The following is a 26154-nucleotide window of genomic DNA, read 5'->3' as shown; positions in this document are numbered from 1 at the left end:
ATCCAAAACTATATTTTAGAAAGAGTTATGTTTGGCGTTAATGTATTTCTAAAATTTGAACAATTAATTACATTCAAAAACAATAAATAAAGGGTGTTATAGAGATGTGAGTGTTTCCAGGTGCCTATGGTTGATGAACATTTGTCATTTTATTTAGTACTAAAATTCATACACAAACAGGAAAATTCACAATTTAAAAAAAAATCCGCATGATAAGTGTCATTGTAGTGTAATTACTTACTGAATACAAATACACTCATGGAGTAATTTTGGCAGGCCTGCGAAATTGGCTCTAAACATGGTTTGCTGGAATCCCAAAGCCTTGGAAATATATTTAAAACCCTTTCCAGACTGATAGATGAGCAGTGACTTTGTTTTGCAACTGTTTTATTAAGATTTTAGCATGATGTGTTACTTTGTGCAACCTTTAAGCCTAGTTCACTTTATGCGACAGGTTCTATTTGAGTGAAATCGGTTTGATGATCTGTAACATATAAGTATGTAAAATAATAATAATAATAATAATAATTATTATTATTATTATTATTATTATTATTATTATTATTATTATTATAAAACCTTTCCACTGCATTTTTTAAAAAAAAAAATACCAGCTTTTGCCGCTAGGGGTCACTGTTGTGCCGTTTCCCCATCATTAGCTCGACTTGCCCGTCTGCCGGACTGTCTGCCAGACAAGAAATGTTGGCAAAACACCCCTTCTCATCGTGTAGGGAAAAAATGGCGGACCCACAAAAGCGCTAGAAACAAATACACACGTTACAAAGCAAGGTAAACATCCTCGGATACACCGAGCGGCATCTCCGTTAAGGCTCGACTTCAGCGCTGAGCCGAAATGACCGCTAACTAACCTCACAGTGCTGGTACGCTCCCGTTTTGCTAATGCTAATATTTATAATCAGGTCGGCGAACTAGCGTGCCACCTAGCATGCTAAGCTAGCACGCTAAATCCGTGGGCATGTCTGTGAAGCCGTGCGTAGCATAGCCTGCTGGATGAGATGTCTGCACTGGCTTCATGCATGTTTGACTTTCATTCAGTGGTGTTTGGAGAGGCTTGTGCAGCAGGGGTTGCTGTTAAACTCCTGATTAATACAGTTAACGCTGCTGTCATGTAAATGAGTATTCATGGAAATAAAGCGTAGGAGAGGGCGGGGAAGAGGGTCCCATGTGCTGGCTTTGTGTTTTGAATGAAGCTCAGTAAATTTCTCCAATGTAGCCGGTGATGTTTTGTTTCTGAATATAAAGTTAGGAGCTCCATTTATGTGTGAAACAACTGTTACTCCCTGGAGTTTGCAACAGGAGGGATGTGCTGCTGCCGATCACTGATGCCAGTCCTCCTGTCACTTTTTTTCAGCCCGAAAAACAGGGAGCCGGTCGCTTTAATTTGGGAGCCGTCCCCCCTTTGGCGGCGGAAAAAGGCGCACTTCTATTGAAAAGGAGCTCATCCGATAAGGAGAAACGCAGCAAAACGGTTATGAAGTTATAAGGTAGGCGCGTTTATAATATGAACAGCCCATATCTGGTTTAAGCGACACTGTGGATGCTCTGCCTTTGCTCTTTTACATTTTCCACGCAAGCTCGGTTAATTTATAACAGCCCTCATAATAAAGCGGGAATATTTTTCCTCAGCAAATTCAAATGTTTGGCAGATGGTTAACATCTGCGTTGCGACTGTTACTAACGTCCTCACATTTCTGGCTAAAACTACTTAAATATCGGCCTTGTTTGATTACTTTGTGGTAATAAATGTCGCAGTGGGGTGTGGGGAAACTGCAGAAGCAGCCACTTGAAGCACTTGTTTATATCCGTTGACCTGCTGACCTGTGTGTTGTGTCTGGTTTGTAGTGTTTGTGAGCCGGGGTTAGGTAACAGGGGTCACTGAGCCTTAAAACATGTTGCTCTTGCCGTAACCTTGGCCTGCTGACAGACGGCGAGACATTCATGAGCATTCAAGACAGTATGCTTTATGTTATGGGCAATAAACCAATTTTCTGTAATCAATACTAGTTGTTTTTTTTAAATTAATTATTAAATTATTTGATCAAAGTTGAATAGAAAGTCATCCCTGGGTGCTATTTCTGCTGCTTTAACTGAGAGACCGGTGTCATTTTTTGGGATAAATCTCTTACATAAGCAGTCAATATCTCAAGAAAGTTATTCATTATGATCTCACAATGTATGTGTAACATGTGAAAAACTCCACAAGTCCACATGCAGTGCACTTTTGATCTTTGTGATGAACCCCTGAGAAGACAAGTAAGCTTTAGTAAAGTCTCCAGTTCTCTGTTGCCTTTGAATAACAATAGTACATTTTATATGTAGTAGCTGAGCCTTTGGCCTCAAGAATATATTATAGAATATATTAGTGTGATTGGTTCTTTGTCAGTGATGTAAATTAAGAGTTGTGCATTTTGATGGCCTTAATTATCTATGATTTTAGAAATATTCCGCCATCTGTTAGTATAATTTAGTTTTTTGGGGAATGTCTATGCTTAATAGAGTGGTGCGCAGTAAAGGTTACAAGTCTGTTTTTCCTTACTGAAGAGAAATCCTGGAATTTCCTGTTTATTTCTGGTCATTTCAGAAACAAAATGTTGCACTTGAGAAAATGAAACACAAGTTAACAGGTTAAAAACAATATATTTTTTCACAGTGCTTGTAAACTAGTTCACTTGCCTCAAGGTGTTTCTTTTGTGAGGTAAAGACACTAGAATAACACAGTTCCATTTAAACTGGCTGAAAATTTCAAATCCAACGTGTGTAAATGGATTTATTGAAGTTTGATGCTGCAGTGTTGTATCAAAAGCATCATGTTAGCTGCTTTATGCCCAACTGTCTCCAGACTTCAAGGTGACATTTTGTGTGTGTGTGTGTGTGTGTGTGTGTGTGTGTGTGTGTGTGTGTGTGTGTGTGTGTGTGTGTGTGTGTGTGTGTGTGTGTGTGTGTGTGTGTTAATGTTTCGAATGTGACTCTATTTTTAAATCGATAAAGGAAAAAATTGCCACAAACATGCGTGACTAAGCTTTAACTCAGTTTTTGTGTGTTTTATTGCCTTTACAGTGGAGGCCACTTTTGTTTTGTTAGTTGGTCAGTATTGTTGGAGCATGAGGAAACCTGTACCACAAAAAGGTGAGTTTGTTTTATGATTAATATATTTTTAACATGTTGTATTATTTCTAGATTGTAGGTGAAGCTAGAAATATGTAGCGTGTCATCTTTTATGCCCTGAAAATGTATGTTATGTTGTAATAGTCCTCTAATTCCTGACATTGCCTGGAGCAGTGATTTTTGCCAGGTATTGCAACGTGTTGACTGATGAGAAGATTACCCATAGTTAAAGGATTTTCTTGCCTTTCTTGGCTCTTCTAGCGATAGAGTGGAAAGATGCCCGAAGGATTAAGCATGCTAGGAGTGGACGGCCTTCCCGCGTGCCCTCACAGTACCAAGGTATATAACGCAATGGTAGATGAAGTAATTGTTCACCAAATGTAAGCAAAAACAATGTGATACTGTTTTTTCTCAGTATTTTTATTAACTATTCAGACAATTTGTTACATAAATACAAATATATATATATATATTAGGGGTGCAACGATATTCGTATCGATATTGAACCGTTCGATACAGTGCTTTCGGTTCGGTACGCATATGTATCGAACAATACAACATTTGTAATTTATTTTATCAATTTTCCTTCTGACGATGCTGTCTGTGTGGAGCGCTCAGTGAATCTGTGTTCGACTACTCCGCCTAGGCTGCACTGTCGAGCGCAGATCCACTGAGCGCTCCACACAGACAGCATCGTTAGAAGGAAGAGCGCAGGGCACCTCCCCCACCCTCATTCAGATCTGGCGTTTGGAATTATTTTGGTTTTCATGTGACGTATGACCCTGAAGGTAAGCGAGTCATGGACTAAAGTAAAACAGTATGTTGGATGTGCCATGCAATGCTCAATTACATTGGTGTGAACTAGTGTGTTAGCGCAGTTAGCTCGTTAACGTGTTGGCCGTCTAGCCCCATGCACGGAGCGATCAGCGGTAGCTCGTTAACGGAGATTTGCCGTGTTGTGTTAAGGTCATTTCGACAAGATTAACCTGAAAGCACTAGTGGGAACACAACAAATATGACTGCACATTTACACCGACATCATCCTAGTGCAAAGACAAAAACAACAAGCATGCTACTAACTTTAGCCGAGTCATTTAGACAGCTGTTAGCACATGATTCTCCTTATGCTGCTGAGAATATAGCCCAGAAGAAGCGGATAGTATAGCTTTTATTTTGGAAAGAGCCATTTCTCTGTAATAAACTCTCTTTTCCAAAGATGAGTGATTCCTCAATCAGATACAGGGCTTGCAATATCGCTAGCCCGACGTCCCGGAGCTAGCGATTTTTTCAGTCGGGCTACCAAAATCTATCTCTTCCCTGCCCGTCGGGCTATTGTAGGAAAAATATATGTCAATGCTTTTGCATTCTTTCAGAAATGTAGCTGGGTAATTATGTCATTGGCATCGGTGAGCCACTGTCAATATGTGACATATTGAAGTCGTGTTTGAATTTGCGCTTGTTTTTTTGCTTTCACTTTGCAATCGTGCGAACTGTGTATAGAGAGCGACAGCACTGATCTGTGAGTGATGATAATTTGTGCACCAATTCCTCTGACATCGTCTTATTAATCGTTAGCTTACTATGCAAACATGACAAGTGAAATCTCCCGCAGCAAGCTTAAACATGTGAGAGGTTGATCGCGCAGAGAATCGCTGAGCTTATGTGAGTGCGCGTGTAAAAGCATTTCAGTTCTGCTGAGCCAAATAAGACAGGTCAGGGTGAAGAAGTGACAGCCAAAGAAAAGCTTACCACAAAACGGAGAAGTTATGACAAATCAGACTATAAGGCAAAAAGAAAGTGCAGCTTTATGGTTTCATGGACAAAATAATTTCTGTGGCTGCAATATGACGAGCTATATAACCAGGGCTGCACATAAGTGGTCCGCAGGTGCGCATTCGCTGTCAAAATAAAAAACGCGCACAAGGGTTAGGGTTAAATTTAAAAACTGTACTTTTGAGTTAAAATATATATTTATAATTTTAATAAATGACAAATTAAAAATGCATGAACATTTTTTTTGTATCGAAAAAATATCGAACCGTGACACCAAAGTATCGAACCGAACCGTGAATTTTGTGTATCGTTGCACCCCTAATATATATATATATATATATATATATATACACTGAACAAAAATATAAACGCAACACTTTTGTTTTTGCTCCCATTCCCCATGGGATGGACGTAGAGACCTAAAATTCATTCCAGATACACAATATAACCATCCCTCCCAAACAGTGGTCACAAATCAGTCCAAATGTGTGGTAGTGGGCACATCTGCTATATTGAGATAATCCATCCCACCTCACAGGTGTGCCACATCAGGATGCTGATCTGACATCATGAGTAGTGCACAGGTGTACCTCAGACTGCCCACAACAAAAAGCCACCCTGGAATGTGCAGTTTTTTGCACTATTGGGGGTCTGGGGACCCAGAACCGGTCAGTATCTGGTGTGACCACCATTTGCCTCATGCAGTGCAACACATCGTCGCATGGAGTCTATCAGATTGTCAATTGTGGCCTGTGGAATGTTGGTCCACTCCACTTCAATGGCTGTGCGAGGTTGTTGGATATTCGTGGGAACTGGTACACGCTGTCGTATACGCCGGTCAAGCACATCCCGAACATGCTCAATGGGTGACATGTCCGGTGAGTATGCTGGCCATGCAAGAACTGGGACATTCTCAGCTGCCATCTGCCCTGAACAATGTGAACCATGATTCATCCGTGAAGCGCACACCTCTCCAACGTGCCAGACGCCATCGAATGTGAGCATTTGCCCACACAAGTCTGTTACGGCGACGAGCTGGAGTCAGGTCAAGACCCCGATGAGGACGACGGGCATGCAGTTGAGCGTCCCTGAGACGGTTTCTGACAGTCTGTGCAGAAATTGTTTGTTTGTGCAAACCAATTGTTCCAGCAGCTGTCTGGGTGGCTGGTCTCAGACGATCTTGGAGGTGAACCTGCTGGATGTGGAGGTCCTGGGCTGGTGTGGTTACACGAGGTCTGCGGTTGTGAGGCCGGTTGGATGTGCTGCCATGTTCTCTGAAACGCCTGTGGAGACGGCTTATGGTTGAGAAATGAACATTCAATGCACGGGCGACAGATCTGGTTGACATTCCTGCTGTCAGCATGCCAATTGCGCGCTCCCTCATTGCTTGTGGCATCTGTGGCATTTTGCTGTGAGTCAAAACTGCACATTCCAGGGTGGCCTTTTGTTGTGGGCAGTCTGAGGTACACCTGTGCACTACTCATGATGTCAGATCAGCATCCTGATGTGGCACACCTGTGAGGTGGGATGGATTATCTCAATATAGCAGATGTGCCCACTACCACACATTTGGACTGATTTGTGACCACTGTTTGGGAGGGATGGTTATATTGTGTATCTGGAATGAATTTTAGGTCTCTACGTCCATCCCATGGGGAATGGGAGCAAAAACAAAAGTGTTGCGTTTATATTTTTGTTCAGTGTATATATATATATATATATACATGAGAGAGAGATATTTTTTTTGTGTATTGTTTGTTTTGTCAAGGTAAAAATGTAAATCTTGTACATACAATGTAACAAATGTGGCAGTGTGCGTGATTGGAAAAAGATGTATTAAAGTTTCCTGTTATTCTGCAGGGCACTTCAGTTGGGAGAAATACCTGAAAGAGACAGACACTATTGCTGCCCCTGCCTCATGTTTCAGACAGGTATGTAGATTCATGGCTGATTGCAAAGTGTCATTTTTATAGGTCTTCATTCCTTTTTCTTTTTTTTCTCCATATTTTTACTATCATCACTGTCCAGAGCCTAACACCTCCCGTAAACGAGTTCAAGGCAGGCATGAAACTGGAGGCTCAGGACCCGCGAAACACCACGTCTACCTGCATCGCCACAGTGGTGGGCTTGACGGGTTCGCGGCTGCGGCTGCGCCTGGATGGGTCTGACAACAAAAACGACTTCTGGCGTCTGGTGGATTCCTCAGAGATCCAGCCTATCGGCAGCTGTGAAAAAAACGGAGGCATGCTGCAGCCACCACTTGGTGAGGACACAAGCACAACCACACATGAGCATCTTTGCATTTTCACACAGTCATGAATTAACTTCACAAACTCTACTGTTATCTCTGCTCTGAGAAAGTGACAGAGCAGAAATGGAGTCGAATTATGATGAATTAAAAAGAGCTTAGAGACAGTTTTCATCAATGACTGTTTTTCCCCCCAAAACAAGAAGATAACTAAATAAAAATTAATGCATGAGGACCAAAACTATGATGACATGTATTGACACTTTGGAGAGACAAGAGACAAGATCCAATCAGTTCTAATTAAGATGTGTAGATAGGCGGGACTAGTTTGGAAGTGATCCAATCAGAAGTGATTTTCTTCTGATTCGATCTAGATTCTAGATTTTCCTGTCTAGCTACCTTTGTGAGGACCGAAATCTGCGTTCTACTGTACTTGTGAGAACCAACAGTCACTTGTGAGGACACATTCACCAGTCCTCACAAGTTTGAAGGCCTTTTTGAGGCTCAAAATGTGGTTTTAGTGTCAGGGTTACAATTAGGTTATGGTTGGGTTTAGAGTAATGGTTAGGGTTAGGCATTCATTTTTAATGGTTAGGGTTAGTGTAAGGGGCTAGGGAAACCATTATGTCAATGAAGGTCCTCACTAAGAAAGCTGAACGGGCTTGTGTGTGTGTGTGTCTGTCTGTCTGTCTGTCTCTCTCTTTCTTAATCCTGAACCCTAACCCACACACATTCAAGAACTCCAAAAGCACTACGACACTCTTTGCCAATTTAATAAAGAGAGACTTTGTCATGCGTATCTCGCCACAGTGTGCCAACAGTGTGTGTCAGTGGAAACATAGGAAGAGGACAGGGACTAATACCGTAGGCAGTATTAGTGGGCAGAGGTCTGGTGTGCGGGTTCTTACTGTCTTGGTGCGGACTGAAATCTGAAATTTACTATACTGGTGGGGACCAACAGCCCTCATGTGGACCAAAATCCAGGTCCCTACGGGATTAAAGGCATTTTTCACACTCAAAATGTGGTTTTAGTGTCAGGGTTACATTTGGGTTATGGTTAAGTTTAGGGTAAGGGTTAGGCATTCATTTTTGTTGGTTAGGGTTATGGTAAGCAGCTAGGGAAGGCATTGTGCATATGGGATGTCCCGAGGATAGCAAACCCAGACGTGTGGGTGGGTGGGTGGTTGGGGAGAATCCCGTGCTCCATGATTCTCATGAAAGAAACAAAATGTCAAAGTGAGGAAGGAAGAGAGGAGTAAAACAGTTCACTTTTTAAAATTCTCCTTTAAAAATCAGCGTGTGGAGCAACTTTGAGCGGTTAAGAACATGGCAAACTTTTACACTTTATATTTTAGTCAACTGAACCAACTTCAGATTTAGTCTATGGTACTCTTTTAATACGTGGTTGACTTAAACTAAATGACTTTAGATGCATAAATAGGACTAAAACTAAATGACGTTTTAGTTAAAAGACCATGACTAAAACTGAATCAAAATTTGCTGTCAAAATTAACACTGCCTACTACTTTCGTAGTGATTATCCTTGATCATAATGAATGATTCTTTTCACACTTGCTTAATTTAATTAATAATTTCATGATTCATTGTTTGATTCATGATGATTCAACCTTTTCATTTTGAAGCTGGTGTCGTAATGAGAATATTTGTGTCCTTATTCAGGTTTTCGACTCAATGCGTCCTCCTGGCCCATGTTCCTTCTGAAAACACTAAATGGAGCAGAGATGGCTCCCTCTCGCATCTTTCACAAGGTACCTGTACAAGGCTCACAAGCTCAAAAAGCTCAGCATTCACAAAGATGGCCAACTCTTCTGATGTATGACACAATAAGAACATCTATCACATGGTTTGACTGTTTGATAACTACCATATTTGACCCTTTTCTTTCACTCCATATTCCCCAGCAGGAGCCTCCCGCCCCAGAGCAGAACTCCTTCCAAGTGGGGATGAAGCTGGAGGCTGTAGACCGGAAAAATCCCCACTTTATCTGCCCAGCGACAGTAGGTGCATTGCGTGGTGTTGAGGTGCTGGTCACCTTTGATGGCTGGCGAGGAGCCTTTGATTACTACTGCCGCTATGACTCAAGGGACATCTTCCCTGTTGGCTGGTGCGCCCTCACTGGAGACAATCTTCAGCCACCTGGCACGAAAGGTATGAACCTCATAAATACGGTGATAGCTAAGAGTGTATATAACTTGAGTTTGACTTTCTCTGTATTTTGCGTCTAAGTCTTCTTTCTATTTCTGCTGCAGTATAGTGGCTTTAAAGTTTGGCATGTACTATAATATTGGTGATCTTCTAAAACGGTGATCAGAGCTTGAGTTATCTCTATCCTGAGCAAGTGTTCCATCATTGAAAATAACTAATGGTATCTATTAGGGATAGACCGATCCGATATTACGTATCGGTATCGGTCTGATACTGACCTAAATTACTGGATCGGATATCAGAGAGAAATAAAAAATGTAATCCGATCCATTAAATATCACAAAAGCGCCTCACAAAACCCAGCTCGTGACCTTAGCACGTTGGAGCAGTATGCGTCATGTGATAGGGCGGCTGTGGTGTGATGTTAGGGCTGGGCGATATGTCGAGTTTTTTAAAAATATCGATATATTTTCATACGAGATATAAGATGTGACAATATCGTTTATATCGATATAGTCTATGTTACGTTATAATTATACTTGTGGAGCCGCAGGTTTGCCTCTCTTTCGTCCACTTTTGTCTCTACGCAACGTTACTCGGCCTCGCCTCTCCTTCACTGAACACAACTCCTCCTCCCCCATAGCTTCACCTGCAGGCAATGACAAGATGAAAGCGGAAAATCTCAGTTATCGAGTTACTGCGGATCGCCCCGTGCGTGGGGCTGGACGGCGTCAACGTGTTAGCGAGCTAACTGCGCTAACGAGCTAACCGCGCTAACGACATGCAGCCCGGAGGGGCTGCACGGCCTAAAATCCTTTCATTTTCTCAAAACTCGACAGTGCGCCTTATGTATTAATTCTGGTTGTGCTTACTGACCGCAAACCGATTTTATGTGGTACACAGCGCTCATCAATCTGTCAAAAAATGTTTTAATATGACTTTGCTAAGCTACGGAGCTGCACCGCTTGATGGATTGTCGGAGGATTACGGCTACTGGGGAGGAGCCTCGCGGAGTGATACGTACTGTGCTTCAACGTAATATTACCGTACTGTGTGTGTATAAGGACCACAAATGGCACCTGTTCAGAGACGTGGTGCAGCTGTGAAATCTGTCTCTTTGTTATTACGCTCAGCGTCTGTCAGTTTACATTTTGACTGCACAATTGTGAGCTTTTTGTTATGCACAAAAACAACATTGTTTTCTTTTATTTATGGACCATGATTATTTAATAAATGCTGATAATTTATTTTTGAGTAATTTCTTCATGTACATCTACGCTGTATGTAAATAAAAGTGCCCGTGTGACATCTGGGACACAGTGTGACTAAGAACTCTCTTTTTGTTCTTAACTTATGGCTTTAAAAAAAAAATATCGAGATATATATCTTATATCGCCATCCAGCTAAAAAATATCGAGATATGAATTTTGGGTCATATCGCCCAGCCCTAGTTGACGTTCATCCTCCAGCTTCACTGTGCTAATGTTATGCTAACATAGCTGTGTCGCTAGCAATCACGTAGCAAAACATTATATACCAGATAGTCTAACTTCAGTAACCCTGCAAACGCCACTGCTGTTTAGTTTTCTCTCTTCATTTATGTTGGAAGTGGTAGCAGAGCTGTACGTTTTAATTAGTTTCAGAAATCTCTCAGTCAGAACATGGTATGTCATGTTTAGGTGGAAACTAGCGAGCTAACTTCCTGTTAACTTGTAACTCCGTTAAATTTAATAAATTCTGTTTTCATGGATGCTTGGATGTTAAACTTAATTGTTACACTTGGTAAAGCAGCAACGGTGCTGATTTTATTAAAGGTGAAAGAATTTAGACCGTTTTTAACTCTCAGTGTTCGTTTGACTTTGGGACCTGAAATGGACAGAGTTTTGGACCCAGATTACTCCGTGAAGCTCCTCACTACGGCAGCCGTAATGCTCTGACAATCCATCAAGCAGTGCGGCTTACCAAAGTTGTACTAAAACATTTTTAACAGATTTCTGCACGCCCAAATCAGTTCAAGGTCAGTAAGCACAACCAGAATTCATACATAAGGCACACTCTCGATTTTTGAGAAAATTAAAGGATTTTAAGTGTGCCTTATAGTGTGGAAAATACGTTATACAGAAGAAAAGAATATATCGCGATATATATCGTTACCGCATGTGCTTCAAATTATATTGCGATATGGATTTTAGGCCATATCGCCCAGCCCTATTTTCTAGTATCATTTCCTGTAGGGTTGCAGATTAAATTATTTAATTTTAATTAAATAAGGTTTTGAAATAGGTTCTGGGGTTTTTTTTTTTACCTGATCAAAGTGCACTTCCTAGAAACTAAATATAAAGTCTATCACACCTTTCATTGTATCTACAAAATGGATGTGAATTAAACTCATAGTACTTAGTAGCCTTGTGTTCCTCTAAATTTCCCCTGTAATGTTTTGCACATAATGCAGGTATTTTCACTTTGATAATATATCTTTTGTCCAGTAATTTGACTATTTTCCTGAAACCTTTCTCTACTCGCTACATATTTTGGACACATATCTTTGGAGACAGTGTCAGTGATTCTAGTGCATCTTAGTGACACCTAGTACGCATGTGCTGTCTGATGTTGGATGATTGATTTTAATAATCATTGCATTGTTTCTCTAGTCCTTCATGCATTAATTATACTGCAGTTTGTCTTGTTTTCAGGTGGTTGAATAATATAGTTGTGTTGTACAGCATTTGCTGCTTTCTTTCTTGGTTAATGTCCATTTACATGTGGGAAGCTAATGTCACAATCAAGATTAAAATTAGTTATCGAATGGGCAGCCCTGGTCCTGGACTAAAGGGTGTTTTTGACTGCAAAGCTTGTCATGCAAGAGCAACTGCTAGTCCCTACCTGGTGCATGTGAGGTTGACGGGTACAGATGGGGCCTCTAGGGATTGCACAGAAGCTTTGGAGAATGACGGCAGACAAAGCTTTTGCCGGCTCTACTCCAAAAACGGCTTTTACTTCCTTAGAGGTTCTGATTATCTTTGCATTGTAACACCAAAATTGTAATTCCAAAATAAAATGAAAATAATCACGGCTGGGTGTTCAAATTGCATTATTTTACTTTAAAAGGTTTTTTTATGTGCAGAAATTATATGGATATCAACTTAGTTCATCAACACATCTGTGGCTAAGTCTGGAAAAAAATTATAACTCCTGATAAAGGCATTATTTATTCCTGACTCATGGATTAGATTTCACTACACTATGAGATTTCTGCTTTTATTTTGTCCATCTGCTGTATGTCCACATTTACACTGCATATGGTTAAAGTGTTGTTAAAAATTTCCTTCCTATTTGCATGGGGTTTTTTAAGTGCAAAGTTGGCTCTCAGTGTCTATTTGTATTCAGTTTGGTTTGTAAATGTTGAAGTAGGCATGGCTGCGGTTTTTACTTCTCTTTTAGAAGACTGTTTACAATGCAACAGTTCTTTGTGATATATTGCTTCCTTTGTGACTTGTGGTAAAAAAATCATTGCTCTTGTAAAGCAGTTATATTTCAGACATTGTAGCTGTCATCAGGAATAAAAGCCAGACTCAAAGCTGGAAATGTGTTACAGAAGAACCACAGAAGGTAGAAGTTGCTTACAAGGGTTATCAGCCACAGGGTCAGCTGTCCTCGTGTGTAGAATCCACAATATGTGAAGGAGCCGATTGAGGGAGGGAAATGGAGGATATGTCTTTGTAGCCTGCTAGTGTTTTATGTAGGCCTGGCACTTGCCCAGTTAGCAGAATCAGGGCATGACGCGAGTGAAATGAGTCTGTGTGCCCCTCCACAGGCCTCTCATTGGCACACTGGCTGTCGAAGTCTGAATAGACACCTTGGAAAGATTAAAGAGGCAGAAATCAAGAGAAAGGACAGACATATGCTGTGAAAAGTGGATTGTTTACATTGTCAGTACATGTGGGAGGAGAAAAGAAGAGAAGGGAGGAAAAAGGGAGAAAAGGAGGAGTCAGAGGAAGAGTGGGAGAGGAGGACAGGGCAGGAGGAGAGGGTGAATTTGAGGACAGCTGTGCTGACAATCAGACACTTTTGACTTTCGTTTGAGACAGACGGTGAGTAAATGAATGAAATTACTGAAATGCAGCCATAGAGCGAGCGTTAGATCAAAAGCGCTTGAGAAGTTATGTTGCTGTAATATGAAGCTGGTAGTGGTGGCTTTATGAACTCGGTGAACTCAGTGCACTCATGGGATAAAGAAAAAAACAAGGGTTTGCTTGTTAAGCGCTTGCTTGGCTGTATTTACAAGCAGTGCAATTGATTGTAACCTCAATCTCTTTACACCGTTAAACATATTATCTAGGATTTGTTCAATCTGTTTAGGATCAATCAGCTGTCTTGTTTTTTTTTGTTTGTTTTCCTTCCCTCTTTTTTTCTCTTTAGCTTCTCTGTGACTTCTCTGTGAAACGTAGCAGTAGCCTGCAGACTGTGTGTTGCATTGATTGGTCTGTTTGTGTGAACGTGTTTAATAAATACAGCCCCGCTGGCCAAGACCTGTGTTAATGAATGTGGCCGCTCCTCTCGTAAATCTGTCCCCAGCTGATCCAGGATGAATACCAGCGCACTTTAGGTTGTGCAGTGTGTGTGAAAGCGTGTTTTAAATCGCAGGTGCATATGAAGCCAGATATTCCGACTATACTGTGGCTCTGTTTTTCTGTGCGGTTGTTTTTGCATGCACACATTCTTGAAGTTTTGCCAGCTGTAATGGCTTATGTAAAGTACACGGACTGCTTGGTTGTTTTCTTGTGTTTAGTAGAGACCCTCTGTTAATGTTTTTAACATGCGCCTGTTCTCTGGGGATTACCTGATTTCAGAAGTGCTTCACATTCAGGAGTGAAGGGCCGTGTGTTCATATTCTGGAGATACATTTTTGCAGCAGCTTGCTTCTTCATTTGCGTTTTAATTCTTGTGCTTTTTCTATGTTGCTTCTTGTTTTTTTCTGGCCAGCAGAGTCTTAAAGGTAGAAGAAGAGGTAACCAACTTTCGTAACCTCTGTCTTTAACAACTGCTTATTTTTCTTCTTTCAGTTGCTACCTGATAGCTTTTAGTCTTTCTTTTGCTTTTTCTTGATCTTCATTTTGCGGCGTACAGTGGATAACAGTTTACAAAGATAACGCCTGATTGTGTGATTTCATTATGTTATATATGATGTAACACCAAATTGATGCATATACTTTACTTGCCTGTACTTTTAGTGGGATCTGCCTAAAGAGATCATTTGTATCTGATCAGATTTTGAGGCATATCAAATACTACTCCACTACACCAATGAAATGAAAATTAATTTTGTTTAATAAACAGAATTAGCACTTTTATTAAACATATCCGCAGACTTGGTTATTTTCCCAGGAAATACTTTATATAAAATAAATGTAAATTTAAAAATAAGTCTCTGTTTGACTTTCAACACAGTTATGCAATCTGCCACACTGAATTTTATTGAACTTGGTTTAGAGTTATGGCATGATCAAAGAATGAGCCGGATCTTTGGTAGATTGTTTATTAGTCAGTTCAAAAATAATTTCTCAGCCCTTGAGCACCAAACAAAAAGAGTGTGTATTCCTTCTTCTGTGGCTTAATGTTATTAGAGGCTTGGTTACCACTCAGTGGTGATGCCGTACTGGAAAAGAGTGCAAAGTCAAATTGCTGTCAGTTTCTCAGCAGTTTTGATTTTGTTTGTGTGTGGAAAAAAATGACTGAAAGTTTAAATTCAGTCTTAAAAAGGGAACTTTTTGATGCGACCACTCTTCTCTTTTTCTTCTTTTTTTTTGCTCGCTACCTGTTCCCTAAGACTGTAAAAAGTGCTTGAGTGTGAGAACTGCACTGTGGTGTCCTTGGGCTTATAACTGAAGGACATAGTTTGAGAAAGAACTATTTTGTTGCTAAGAAAGTTTGACCTTCTTGGCTTTAGTGCCACTGAGAGAAGTTCAGATGTTGTAAACAATCTGGATTTTGTCATCCATTGAAGATAACACGCTTTACCTTTAGCTTTTCAGAAAGTCTTAGAGTAGAGATCAGAAAACCAAGTACCTTCCCCATGCACAGAGAGTACTTAATGTCTGTGCGTGACTCAGCCAGCTTCTTATTTGGCTTCAATTTGAAGCATGTGAGGACATTGCAGCCAACAGCACAAAGGCTACTTGAATGCATCAAGCACATGACTCATTCTGCAATGTGGCAATGTTGTGTGCATATTGCACAGCAGGTGTTTGGTGAAGTTGATTTAGGATTATGACTGAACACGTTGCCCTTGTTGTTCACATAACATAACCACAAAAGGCGTTCTAGATTTAGACTTCTAAATTGTAGGCTGAATATGGAAGATGTGAATACCTAACTGAGAGGCACAGAGCAATAACTCTTAATTAATTTTGCTGCCGATACCAAGCAGCTTTTCAACTTCTCCCATTTTCTTTTCTCTCTTTACGCTCACAGTGGTGCTGCCCAAAAGCCTTGGAGCATTGACAGACGGAAGTGTGGAGAGCCCAGTCATGCATCCCAGCCCCACGGTGGGCAGGCCTCCAGGCCAGAGAGGACGCAAGCCAGGCCGCAGGAAAACCAAAGTGACAGGGCACTGGAATCAGAAGGGCTCTACACTGGGACCACAGAGCATCCAGCCAGAAAAAGTCCAGGAACCCGTCAAAATTCCCAAGAAGAGAGGACCAAAACCAGGCAGTAAGGTGGGCATGAAAAAACAGTTTTTTACTTTTGTGTGATAGTGAAGCAGTTATGACACTTACATATAGTATACAAATAGTTTCTGTCCGGTGTAGCAGGGACAGTGTTTCTGAGACAACGTGTTGCTGTTGAATCTTTCAATTGAATTCCAAGTGGTAGAAAGAATTTCTATAGCCTGTTAATAAAAGAAGTAACGGGTAAGTGAATTTTTAACCAACCTTTACATTAAACTATGAGACTGCTCACAATGGCATCCCAGATTAGTTGTTTTGTGTTTGAGGGGCATTATTAAAAAAAGAGGCATCCCTATTTGACTGTGTGTCCTTTGCTCTTTGTTTGCAGCTGGGGTGGGCAAAGAGAGCTAGCTGGCTAGAGGATTCCATGGCTGGGCCAGGGCGGCCCGTGACAGGCCCAGGGCGAACCAGGGGCAGACTGCCCGCCAACTGGGCGCAGAGGATAACTTTGCAGCAGGGTCAGACTCAGGCAGAACCTATCAAGATCCCAAAGAAAAGAGGGCCGAAACCTGGCAGCAAGGTAACTGTCCAGTACAAAAGAACCCCAGCTGTCATTAGACAACTTCATGTCACATAAACAGCTGCCTGCTTGAGAAATGCTGATGAAAATGTGAAAAGGGAAACTTCTGCAGTATAATTCTTGGAGCGCAAATCATTGGAGGCTTGTCCAGTGTTTTTTGACTATATTTGGATTATTAAGTTATTTAGCCAGAAACTAACCTGTTAGGCTACGTTCACACTGCAGGCGAAAGCGCATCAAATCCGATTTTTTTTTTTGACCCTATGCGACCCATATCCGATCATGGTATGACAGTGTGAACGGCACAAATCCGATGTGGTACTGAATCCGATACATATCCGATGTTTTAGAAAGCGACTGCTGTTTGAACGGTCATGTCGCATTAAATCCGTCTTTTACGTCACTGACACAAGACAGACGCCAATTATCAGCGCCGGAGAAGCGCCCGAGAAGACATCGCGAACGCTTCCTGGCCATCCAGTGAAACTGCTGGGAAGACAACGTTGGAGAAACATGAACATTTTATTTGTACTGTATAATCTGCAGATTCTGACAGAAATCTGCAGCTATCCTTTGAAGCACCGCTCCTCTCTAAAACAGCAATAAGGATAATTATTAGGTTATTTACATTATTATGTAAATAACAAAATAACTTAAAGCAAAAATTGGGAAACTTAAAGTCCGAAGTCTTTATATTAAGGCCATCAGTCAAACCATATTGTTTGCTCTGGGTCTAAACAGAGCGCGTTGTGTGTGACGTCTTCTTTTGCGCATGCGGGCCGCTTTGAGCGTTCACACTAGAGAGCGTTTGCTGTCGCATTTTATTTGTAGTGTGAACGAGCAGACAAAAAAATCGGATTTGATCAAAAAATCGGAATTGAGCATTAACACCTGCAGTGTGAACGTAGCCTTAGTTAACCCTCTGATCTGACAAAGCCCGTTCCTGTTTCTGTTATCATAAGTTTCCTAGCTAGTTAAACATGCCTGCTCATTTGTAACATACATGCTATAAAAAAATTCTTAAAGCCTTGGTTTCATCATATTTATGTCTTTATAAACGATATAGTTGTTTTTGGGTAAGATGGACTGAGCTGGTATCCATTTATTAAGCGCAAACAGTTGCAAAACCACAGTGCTCAGTCATTGGTAGTGTTTGCAGCATCCGGTTTGTATGTTTGTTTAGTTTTCCATTACCATTTACAGAAATGTACTTAGCTCAGTTCTTTTATTTGCTTTTCTAAATATATGTACTGATGGCTCTGAATTTGTGTATTTGCATACAGAGAAAACCACGAGTGGTACCTAATCCAGTCCCCACGTCTCCCACCAGCAGTACCCCAGAGCCTGACACCAGCACTGTGCCCCTGGACAATGCTACCATCCCTAATTCTGCACTACAGGCTCCCACAGGTACACAGCGTCCACAGGCCTACACATAATGCACATTGCTTTTTGGGGTTTTTTGCATCAACTTTTTCATTCAGTGTCATTTAAGGTCATATACCTTTCGCCTTTTAGTTTGTGTGTACCTAAACAAGTACGGCAAGATGGGACCCCATTTAGACCAGCGGCGTATCCAACAGCTGCCAGACCACTTTGGGCCAGGCCGAGCCTCGTCGGTGCTTCAGCAGTGTGTCCAAGCTTGTGTGGACTCTGCTCACAACCAGGGCACAGTCTTCTCCTGCCTGAAATCTGGACAAGGAGGAGAAGTCATTTCAGGTGTGCATTGGTCTAATTTGAAAGCAAATTCACTTTCTTCACCCTTTCTTCTCTTTGATTTAGTGCTTATGAATTTACTGTGGCAATGCTCACTTATCCACGAGAACATCAAGAACCAACAAAGTACGAAAAAATAAAACAAACCACTTGGCTGATTCTATTGTTGTTGTTTGAGTTATGTTACACAGATTGTGTGGGTCGGATTTTGTTTATTCATGAAAGCTCACTCACATCTGTAACACAGCCTGTTTATTGAATTACACTTGAATGAAGCAGCTGAATTAATATCCACCATGTCTTTTCCAGCCTTTTTTGACCAGCAGCAGCACACCTTGACCCTGCCAACTGTCAGCAGTGTCACCTATGTCCTCCGCTTCCTGGAAAAACTTTGCCACAACCTGCACTGCGATCCTTTGTTTGGCAGCCAGCCTGTAGCCAGAGGCGGTCTTCACTACGACAGTCACACGTACACTACAGGTCAGGGTCGCTGTTTGCCCACTCTGTGTTCACGTGTACAGTGTTAATTTATTTTAACATAGCTGTTAGAACCATGCTCTTACATTGAAAAGTACCAGTGTCAAAGACTCTGCTCACTTTTACTACATTTAATGAAAAGGCAGCTAAAGTTTTATAATAGTCATTGGGCTCTTGTGTCAGGTGGAAAAATATGCTAAGCTTAGTAGGAAACGACTGGTTTAGACCGTTTTCTAAGTGGTTTAGGTGAGAGGAAACAGCAGACTATTATGTGTCTGCCTTATTTATGCAGAGATGTTGGCAATATGCTTCTAGAAAATGAATCCTTATTTGCTGTATTGTGGAAAGCAAGTAATGTGTTGAAATTGCAAAGACAGGGGTAGTGAAGAGAACTAGGGTTGGGCAATGTGGCCTAAAATATGCTCTCTTTTTTTTCTTAAAACGAAGGATAATTATGTAACACACATTCAGCGTAATTGTTAGAGATCTAAAATATCACTGCTCTGGTACACTGAGTTGCATCTTTGTCACATCCAGCTTCTTGATTTTTAGTTAACATGGAACAATAGCCTCCAGCTGTTCTTCAACCCATGTGTGCTTCTTTTAGAGAGGAGAAGTTTTGGAGACAGTCTGAAAGCGGTCCCAGTACGAAGCACAAAGCGGTTCCTTCAGGACTTCACCAATCCTCTGTCTCCGAAACTGCCAAAAATCCCACGGCACTCCACTGATGGTAATCTGTTTCATCCATTCATAATCTGTTCTTATTACTCATACTACCATTCATATAGAATTTGTTTTGCTTTTATTTAGAGCTAGGGAAAATATATATATTAGTCTATCCATGAAAGTCTGTGATATTATTAGTCAGGTGACATATGTATTGGTAGATCATTAAATGGCATTTTAAAATAACTGATCAGCTCAGTACTGGGCTGGCATTGGCTGATCACCAGATCATGAGGCTGGTTAAAAAAATCTCTTTTCTGTGTGGCTGCTGTAAAGTAATATTGGTGCTCCCCCTTGTGTCAGTTTTTCTTCCCATTATAACTCAATGCTTAAATGGTGAAATGTGCCAGTGCTGAATGTAAAGCTACCTGAAATGAACAATGTGACGTAAATTTGTACGTAGTTTACAAAACTGTATATATTATTGTATATATTATATATCTCTTAAAAAGATAGAGAGAGAGATCTTTATAAGGCATAGAGGTGTTTGCAGTGTGCACTGCATTTTAACTGACATAAAGTTGATCATTAAATAATGACCACCACACTGCATAGGTACCAAGTGTGCATGCTTCCTCACAGCAGCGTGTGTTTGTGTATATATATGATTAATGATTTATCATTATGATTTTAGATTAGATTATTATGTTTTTATCGCTTCTCAAAAAGCATAATTTAACTTTCATCTACTTGCTCTTTAGGAGGCTCATGCTAATTTGCTCCATACTTTTATTATTGAATTTGGACTATACCGGCCCTTAGTGGATCAACTACAGAGCTGTACTATCTCAGACAAGCCCTTGTAGCTTGTGTCCCTTTAAGCCAAATTTCTTCTGTAAGTCGGCTGCCTTTTACAAATAAAAGGTTTGAATAGCAGGTCGATGGGGCTGGTGTACAGTAAGCCAGAGCCGTGTGCTATTAAGATCTCCTCTCTTTGACATCACAAGTATCAAAGAGTGCAAAAAACTGTGTGAAACAGTGTGTTCAAAGTGAAGCCATGGCCACGTTTGACCATGTTTAATGTTAGCATTCATCATGGTGACAAACAGAAATTAAGGAAAATAATAGATACACAGGTAGTATCAACTATTCAGGAAAAAAGGGGAAAAAAGCCATATTAGGCTTTAAAGTCGTGCTTTAAAATGTTCGCACCACATTTTTTGGAGTTGTCTGTGAAGGTTCTCACTGTAGTTGTTTGCACTCTAATAAAGAATTAGGCTGTTTCTTTGGAGGATTGATCAGTAAAAAATTATTTGTGAACCTATTTGTTTTTATTGTAGGCACACACTTTGTTGAACATTTTAACTTACTAAACGATGGTACCAAATACAGTTGTGTATTAAAAGAGGGAGCCTTTTCAGAGGAGAGCCTGACTGCATCCATAGGAATTAAGAGGCTAAGTAGCAGCCAAGTGTTGCTAATCAAATGCCTTTGAGTTATTGATCATCAGCAAGAAGGCAGAAGTTTTAGCAGTTTGCTTGTCTGTAGCATTCAGGTGTGTGTTAACAAAAACTTTCTTTCTCGCATCACTGTGTGTATGTTCTGCCTCTGGTAAATTTCTCTTTTGTAAAATGCCTTTAATCATATTTTTCTTTGTTCTTTATTTGTGTGCAAAAATAACTGGAAATAAGCTGACATCAAAGGATTCCGCTCATTTAGTATCAGAGGCTATTCAAAGTGGAATCCGGCATCATATTTCTGTCAAACATTTTAATTGTAATAACTGGGTGCTCTGACTTGTCTAGTAAAGCTTTCTGTAATCATTTAAAAGGAGGTAGTTAAACAGAGCTCAAGAGCGAATGCTATTAAATTCTGGGGCAGGAGGTTAATCATTTAATCATCTTTCCATTTCCTTAAATTTTAATTAAGTTAATGTAATATTGGAAGATATATGTGTAAAAGGGGTAATATCCCCTTCAAAGTGTCCTTATACTTTTACAGAATGCCATAGCCCTGTTAAATCACCGTGGTATTCTCTGAGGGGTACTGCAAAATCGCTGCGAAGCAGTGTGTCTGACAAATACGCTGTCAGTTGGGCCTCTTTTTTTGTTACTTGTTATCTTTTTTTTTACTACATTGGGACCTCTTTGTTATTTTGCTTTTTTTTTTTTTTTAGGTACTAGTATAATTGTGTTCTTTGTTCCCAGGTGAGTCCTTCATGGAGAACAGTGTTGCCACATCAGAGCACTTAAAGAAGAGCCCCCTTTCCCAAAACTCTACAGGACTGACTTCTGGCCTGAGGTCCTCCTCCAAACTGCTGCATCATAACAACTCTACAGGTAGGAAAAGAAACAACATTGTATCTATGAAAAGCTTCGACAAATCTGTAAGTGTGAATGTATTACTTCTGCAAATGCTAATATAGTGACATGCAATCCAGTAAGTTTGGTTTTAACTAAGGTTATTCACTAAATTCAAGCGTGGTGCTGTCAGAGGATGCCTCCCTGCTAGATATGCCTCTGTCAGTTGTAAGTGGTGTTATTGCAAAAAAAATGTGAAATGTTTAAGAACAGCCTCAGAGTGGCAGGACAAGTAAAGCTATCAAGCGGGATCACTGAGGACTTAGGAGCAATGTGTGTAACAGTCAATTATATGCAGAGTTCCAAACCTCCTCTGTCATTAATGTCAGCACAAAAAGTGCACCGAGAGCTTCATTGCATGGGTTCTCAAGGTCAAGGTTATCCATATAGTGCATATGTAAATTTTTCTCTGCTTTATCTTTACTTACACATACATAAATGTCTTCAGCGCAGTAGAAATGTGCTGCAGATCTTGTAAAACTTGTTTAGAACTACCCCCTTTTTGTGTCTGCATTACAGGAAGTGAAGTCAGTTGTAGTTCTTTGACCTCTGATGTTGTAGTTTGTTGTTTGTTTGTTTTTTAAAGCATATATTGCCTAATGACAGATAAGCTCATATTATGCCGAGGCATTCATTGTCTGTCTGTCAGTTCACAATTCACAAGAACCAGTATTCGTCCTGAAGCATCAGTCAAACACAGTGATCGCCAATAGTCTTCATCAAAACTGTGCTCAAGTCGAGGTCATCTTGGTCATTTTCACTAGTTTGTGCAATACAGCCAAACAGTGACAAGAAAACGTAACACTTCACTTGTTATGTCTGTGAAGGTTCTCAGTCATCCAGGTCATCGTAGTCAAAGGACCTCACACACATGTAAAGGAAGCACTCAAAACGTGCGGCTATCCTAAATGGGCGTTCTTAAAGTCAGCAAAGAGGCAGCAAAGAGGCACAGAAAAGAAGATCAGACACCAGCGAGGGAGGATAAGAAAGACAGACGCAACAACATTGTCATCCCCTATGTAGCCGGTGTATCAGAAAAACTCAGGAGAGTTTTCTCCAAGCACGACATCCCAGTGTATTTCAGACCCAGCAACACGCTCAGACAAAAACTGGTTCACCCGAAAGACAAAACGCCAAAACACAGACTTAACAATGTGGTGTATGCGGTACAGTGCAGCGAGGAATGCCCAGACCTCTACATTGGAGAGACCAAACAGCCACTTCACAAGCGCATGGCACAACACAGAAGAGCCACCTCCACAGGACAAGATTCAGCAGTCCATCTGCATCTTAAGGATAAAGGACACTCTTTCGAGGATGCCAATGTTCACATTTTGGACAGAGAGGACAGATGGTTTGAAAGAGGAGTGAAAGAAGCCATCTATGTCCACTGTGAGCGACCATCTTTGAACAGAGGCGGGGGTTTACGACACCAACTCTCTGCCATCTATAATCCAGTTTTGAGATCCCTTCCCAGACGCCTTAACGCCCACTCACATCCTGGGCCATCTGACCTCAGGAATTCGCATGATAAGGTGGGGCCAGGTTTCACAATGAACACACCCGAAACTCTGGCTGATTGGGACCCACACCCAGTTTCACACCTTGGCTCAGGGGATTAGAGGATCATCAGGGGGTCCTTTTGTCCCTCTGTGGGGGGTCACTCCCACTAGGTTTATATCTGGGACTCTCCACCATTTGACCTTAGAACTGAAGAAGCTTCTCGGATGAGAGGTGAAACGTCTTCAAGTAACTTAAAGAAGTCCAGACGCCTTTCTTTGCAAGCTCCTTTGACTACTTCACTTGTTACCTTAACCTGAGAGTTCTAAGGGACTCTGAGCTGGATGAGCGAGTATATCATTGATGGAGGATCGGGTGCAATTACATCACTGCCATGTAATTAGTGGCTCTTCACATTTGCCTTAAAATGACAATCAGTGAAACCAAACACACGAGTGACTGCAGTGGTATTTATATAGCAGCATTTTGCCCTTAATAAGCACTTAAGCTGCTCTTACACTATGGAATAGGTCCATTCAAGAGTTCATGAGAAGAGTTTGGTCAGAAACTGCCTCTTCAGTGGCTAAATTGCTACTTTGCCAGATATCAGTAGTGCATTTTCTTACCCTCTGTGCCACTCATGCCACTCATGCCACTTTTATTTCACTGGAAAGACCCAATTCAAATGCTAATAGCAGTTTGAAGTCTCTAACAAAAAGAGAGGACAGAGCTGGAGGTGGCAGAATTGAAGATGCGAAGGTTTTTCATTGGGAGTTAGAATGGAGTACATCAGAGGGGAAGCTCAGGTTGAGCAGTAAGGAGATAAGGGACTCAAGACTGAGATATTTTGGAGATGAGCAGAGGAGGGATAGTTGATGTAAAGGAGAAAGGATGCTGAATATGAAGCTGCCATGCAGGAGGAAAACAGGAAGACCACGGAGAAGATTTGTGGATATAGTGAAGGAGGACATGCAGAGGGTTGGTGTGACAGAGGAGGATAATAAGGATAAGGTGATACAGAGGATCCACTGTGGCGATCTCTAAAGGGAGCAGTTGAAAGAAGAGATGGTGGCATTTGAGTGTTATCTTATAGTAGGTGAAATATGTGTAGTAGACAGTGACACTCCATTCACTGCTGTTTGCCTGTGCAGCCTGTGTGTTTGAGTTAAAATAATACCCTTGTAGTGGTAGCCCAAAAACACACTGAAATTTATAATCACACAAATGCAAAAAGTTTAATAGAGTTTTGTCAAAAAAAGAGTACATTACATTTTCAGGATCCATCATTTCAGCTCAATTGTCAAAACAGATGTTGAGCCTGTGCGAAAGACCGCTGCACTGGGACAGTGATAAACATGTTTGTTTTTTTGGGCTTTTTACTACTCAGTGAATAACTGTCTTATAAATCTGTATTTGCACATTTGCTCCCAGGTCCGGGTAGTTTCCGTGAGAGCCCCAGGCCCAGCGGTCAGGATCCCAACCTGTGGACAGTAGATGAAGTCATGCAGTATATCAGGGATATCGACCCAGTTCTGGCCCCACATGCTGACCTTTTTAGAAAACATGTACGTATCCATTCATTCATGAATAAATGTATAATGAATAGTGAATGCTTCAAACGTGTCAGTTTTATTCATCACTTTTGAGCAGCTCTGTTTAAAAGAGGAAAAAACAAAAAGGTTTACTTTTCCTCTGATTCCTCTGCTACAGGAAATTGATGGGAAAGCCCTTCTGTTGCTGCGTAGCGACATGATGATGAAATACATGGGTTTGAAGCTCGGCCCTGCCCTCAAACTCACCTTCCACATTGACAAGCTTAAACGGGCTTGACGACATCAGTCAAGCCTTCTGAAGGACTTAACTGTATCGCCACCTCCATGTTCTAGGTTCAGTATATCATGCACTTCATAATGGACATATGCTGACAATTTACATGTAGCAACTTCCACCGTACTCCATCCAGTATACACGCCCTTGTTCTGACCTCATTCAGTCAGGGATGTTTATTTTGTGTAGCACAATCCAGGCCTAAGGCAGCATGGGTTAGGGGTCGGATCGGCCACTCGTCTGTCATCACTTTTGCATTTCAGTCTAACTTGAAGAATCATATGTGGCCATTTTAACTGTAAAAGGCCTTTTGGCCTGCTTTTGTTATGTTACATTTTATCTGTACATTTCATATTTTGTACTTCATGAATACAAGTATATGGACTTTTTCAGTGTTTTGTGTTGGAATACGCTAAAAAAAAGAAAACCCTAAAGGAAGAAAAGAAATGCTACATCCCAATAGTTGGGATTTCTTCCGATCAGTCTCTGTTTGAGGCATAATTTTGCAACTACAACAGTAATAATTATGATTAGAAAAACGTGTTTTATAAAACTTTATTCTGAGAAAAACTGCCATCAAGATGGGGTTTTTCTCTTATTCTGGATGTTGTTTACAATGCCTTGTCTTGTCTTTGTTATTTGTACTTTTTTAATTTTTTATACTATATTATTAGAGTTCCTACATGGAGAGCCCTATCATGCTTAACATTGTTCAATAAATATATAATAATTCAAGTCTCCTTTTTCTTGTTTTGTTTTGTTTTGTTTGGTCACAAATTCCTATATACATCCTGCATTAACTGTCTGCTGTTACACACATGACGCGCAACATTCAAAAAGCTGAAACTTGAAAATCGTTCACAAGAATAGATAAACTGTATTTTGATGATCACATTTAGTTTGTTGAGAGTTTTGCCCACCAGCAGAGGGCAGCATATAGCTGTCAACCTTTTTTTGGTCATGTCCTTACGTCTCTCCTAGAGACACTGCCATGCACTACCATGGGTGGGCATGTCTCCATCTGTTAGACAGCATGATAATATCAGT

At 40.8% G+C, this 26154-nt stretch overlaps 1 protein-coding gene across 4 annotated transcripts; it reads left to right on the top strand.

Annotated features, from left to right (window-relative positions):
* The first annotated feature begins 669 nt into the window (after window positions 1-669).
* LOC308405596 (polycomb protein SCMH1) lies at window positions 670-25832 on the top strand. 4 transcript variants are annotated; one of them, XM_080896278.1, is made up of 17 exons: window positions 670-789; window positions 1373-1505; window positions 3079-3147; window positions 3388-3465; window positions 6760-6830; window positions 6928-7162; window positions 8828-8916; window positions 9073-9316; window positions 15785-16029; window positions 16370-16561; window positions 17845-17971; window positions 18080-18280; window positions 18587-18757; window positions 19362-19484; window positions 21628-21759; window positions 24712-24845; window positions 24991-25832. In XM_080896278.1, the coding sequence occupies exons 3-17, from the start codon at window positions 3123-3125 to the stop codon at window positions 25108-25110; spliced, it is 2187 nt and encodes a 728-aa protein (XP_080752404.1). In that variant the 5' UTR covers window positions 670-789; window positions 1373-1505; window positions 3079-3122; the 3' UTR covers window positions 25111-25832. The 4 variants fall into 4 exon arrangements, with proteins under 4 accessions (XP_080752404.1, XP_080752403.1, XP_080752401.1 ...); XM_080896277.1 differs by having other exon boundaries at window positions 9070-9316; XM_080896275.1 differs by having other exon boundaries at window positions 8828-9316.
* Window positions 25833-26154: the final 322 nt, after the last annotated feature.

Source organism: Rhamphochromis sp. 'chilingali', assembly GCF_963969265.1.
Source record: "Rhamphochromis sp. 'chilingali' genome assembly, chromosome: 11".
Classification (NCBI taxonomy): Eukaryota; Metazoa; Chordata; class Actinopteri; order Cichliformes; family Cichlidae; genus Rhamphochromis; species Rhamphochromis sp. 'chilingali'.
The sequence above is the reverse complement of the archived record's forward strand: the minus strand, read 5'-3'. Positions and strand labels throughout refer to the sequence as shown.